This window comes from Echinops telfairi, unplaced genomic scaffold, assembly GCF_000313985.2.
Source record: "Echinops telfairi isolate 266 unplaced genomic scaffold, ASM31398v2 ScPeMD7_5;HRSCAF=22, whole genome shotgun sequence".
Lineage (NCBI taxonomy): Eukaryota > Metazoa > Chordata > Mammalia > Afrosoricida > Tenrecidae > Echinops > Echinops telfairi.
In genome coordinates this window covers 30,222,274-30,224,765 of record NW_022103901.1, presented here as the reverse complement: position 1 = coordinate 30,224,765, position 2,492 = coordinate 30,222,274, and the positions used below count along the sequence as shown (strand labels likewise).

Genomic DNA, 2,492 nt, shown 5'->3' with positions numbered 1-2,492 from the left:
CCAGTTCCTATCTGTACCAGTGTACATCCTCTGGTCTAGCCAGATTTGTAAGGTAGCATTGGGATCATGATAGTGGGGAGGAGGAAATATTTAGGAACTAGAGGAAAGTTGTATGTTTCATTGTTGCTACATTGCACCCTGACTGACTCATCTCCCTGCGACCCTTCTGAAAGGGGATGTCCAGTTGCCTACAGATGGGTTTTGGGTCCCCACTCCGCACTTCCCCTCATTCACAATGATATGATTTTTTGTTTTTTGATGCCTGATACCTGATCCCATCGACCCTCGTGATCACACAGGCTGGTGTGCGTCTTCCATGTGGGATCCGTTGCTTCTCAGGGTTTCCAAGGCTTTATGGGAGTCTTTCTACTGCGGAGCGGCTGTGGTTTTGAACTGCTGGGTTTGTGGTTAGCAGCGATACTCGTAAATCCCTTAGGCTGGCCTCATCCTTCATCCCAGAGCTATCCGAATCAAACTCACCGCCATCGAGTAGATTCCGACTCACAGTGACCCTATAGGACAGGGTAGGACTGCTGTGTGGGTTTCTGAGGCTGTAACTTTTTACAAGCGCAAAGCCTCCTTTTCCTCTCATGGAGGGGCTGGTGGGTTTGAACTGCTGACTTTGCTTGCGTTTAGCAGCCCAGCACATAACGCTATGCCACTAGGTCTCTCTCTTTCTCTCTGCCTACGCCCCCCGCCCCTCTCTCTGCCATTGACTCTATTCTGACTCATAATGACCTTATAAAACACAGTAGAACTGCCCCTGTGGATTTCCAAGGCTGTAATTTGGGGTTGGGGGGTGAGTAGAAAGTCCCATTTTTATTCTTTGGAGCAGCTGGTGGTTTCAAACTTCTGACCTTGAAGCTAGCAGCCCAACACATCATCACTGTAACACCAGCCTGTCATTAATATTTATTTGTGAATATTCCTATGGCTGGCTTGGAAGCCCTGGGGACCCCGCTAGCTTGAAGTGGGGTCCCCTCTAGCCCCGGGGACACTGGCACTCCAGCCGGGGCTGACCACAGTCGCTGGCACGCAGTCCTGAAGCAGTCAATGCAGAACAAGCATGTGGCAGCCTTGTTCCTGCCCAGCCCCCGCCCCTGCCACTACCCTGTGTCCCCTTTGCAGTTCCGGAGGCTTCAGGAGGGGACTCTAACGCGCCTGCAGGCCATCGCCAGCAACTACAACCTGTCCTACAACCTTGATGTCCGCTTCCAGAGCCTGGAGCAGGACAGCCAGGCCATGGCCCTCTCCATGAACCAGTCACAGGCCGCCGTGCAGGCTGACCTGTGTCACCTGAAGACCTGGGTGCGGAAGACTCAGCGCAGGGGCCGAAAAGTGGACGTGAAGCTGCTGGCCCTGGATCAGGCCCTGAGCGAGGCGAGCCGGCAGCTTGTCCAGCACCGCAAGGAACAGAAGGTCCAGGGCACAGCTGCCTCCTGCCTGGATGTGCACACCCTGCAGGACACGCTGGCTGACTTGACACAGCTGGTGCACAGCCAGGGTGCCAGGCTGGCTGTCCTCGAGGCACAGCTTGGGGCAGCCAGGCCTGGCCCTGCAGCCCTGGGCCTGCCCCCGTCCCCGCCCCCAGCCCAGACCCAGGCTCAGGGTCTGAGCCCTAGCCCCCTGCAGCTGCAGAGAACTAGGCAAGCTTTGCTGACATCGCCGCCAGCCAACACGGGCCATCTCCGGGCCGCCCCCGGGCACCCTCCTCAGCACACACGGCCCACCCAGAGGTTGGAAGAGAGTAAGTGACCAGAGGGGCCCCAGTCTCCCCTTTCTTCCAAGATGACCCTGTAGTCACATGGATTCTTCATGAGGGGGCAGCAGGAGGGTCAGTGCCAGAGAAGGAAGAACTGGGGGTTGGGGGCCAAGAGCCAAGGAAGATGGGAAGCTTCTAGAAGCTGGGAGAGGCAAGGAAGCTGATCTCCCAGGGGAGCCTTGGGAAGGAGCACAGTCCATCTGGCCACACCTTGATTCTACGCCAGGTAGGAGACACACCTTTGACTCTGGCCTCCAGGACCCTGAGAGAGTGGATGGTGTATGAAGCTCCCGTGGACCTCCCTGGAGACCCGGGCAGCAGGATGTATATTTATGGAAACGCAGAGGCTGACCCAAAAGGACTGACTCACTTGATTTCTCAGTGAGCTGGTCACAAGCTCCTTGGTTCAAATCCACCAGCAGCTCCTTGGGCGAAAGATGAGGCTGCCTGCTCCCATGAAGGTTTCCAGCCTGGGAAACCCACAGGGGCAGTTCCAGTCTGCCCCATTGGGTCCATATGAGTCAGAATGGGCTCGATGACAGTGAGAGTTTCCTATGTATCTTGTTTTAAATTGTACCTTGAACAGACCCCACTCTGGTGTAAGCAGAGCTTGTGACTAGCTTTGCTGTGAACTCTGGTGGCACAATGGGTTCGGTGTTGGGCAGCTAACCACAAGGTCAGTGTTTCCAAACCATCAGCTGCTCCGAGGGAGAAAGATGAGGCTTTCTGC

General features: G+C 55.8%; 1 protein-coding gene across 1 annotated transcript in view; it reads left to right on the top strand.

The window, feature by feature from the left end:
- The window catches only part of PTX4 (pentraxin 4), a 7,290-nt gene that overhangs the window by 2,337 nt on the left and 2,461 nt on the right, over positions 1-2,492 (top strand). The window contains exon 2 of the mRNA XM_045286026.1: positions 1,129-1,747. Within this exon, the coding sequence (XP_045141961.1) occupies positions 1,129-1,747 (619 nt within the window). The remainder of the gene's footprint in view (positions 1-1,128; positions 1,748-2,492) is intronic.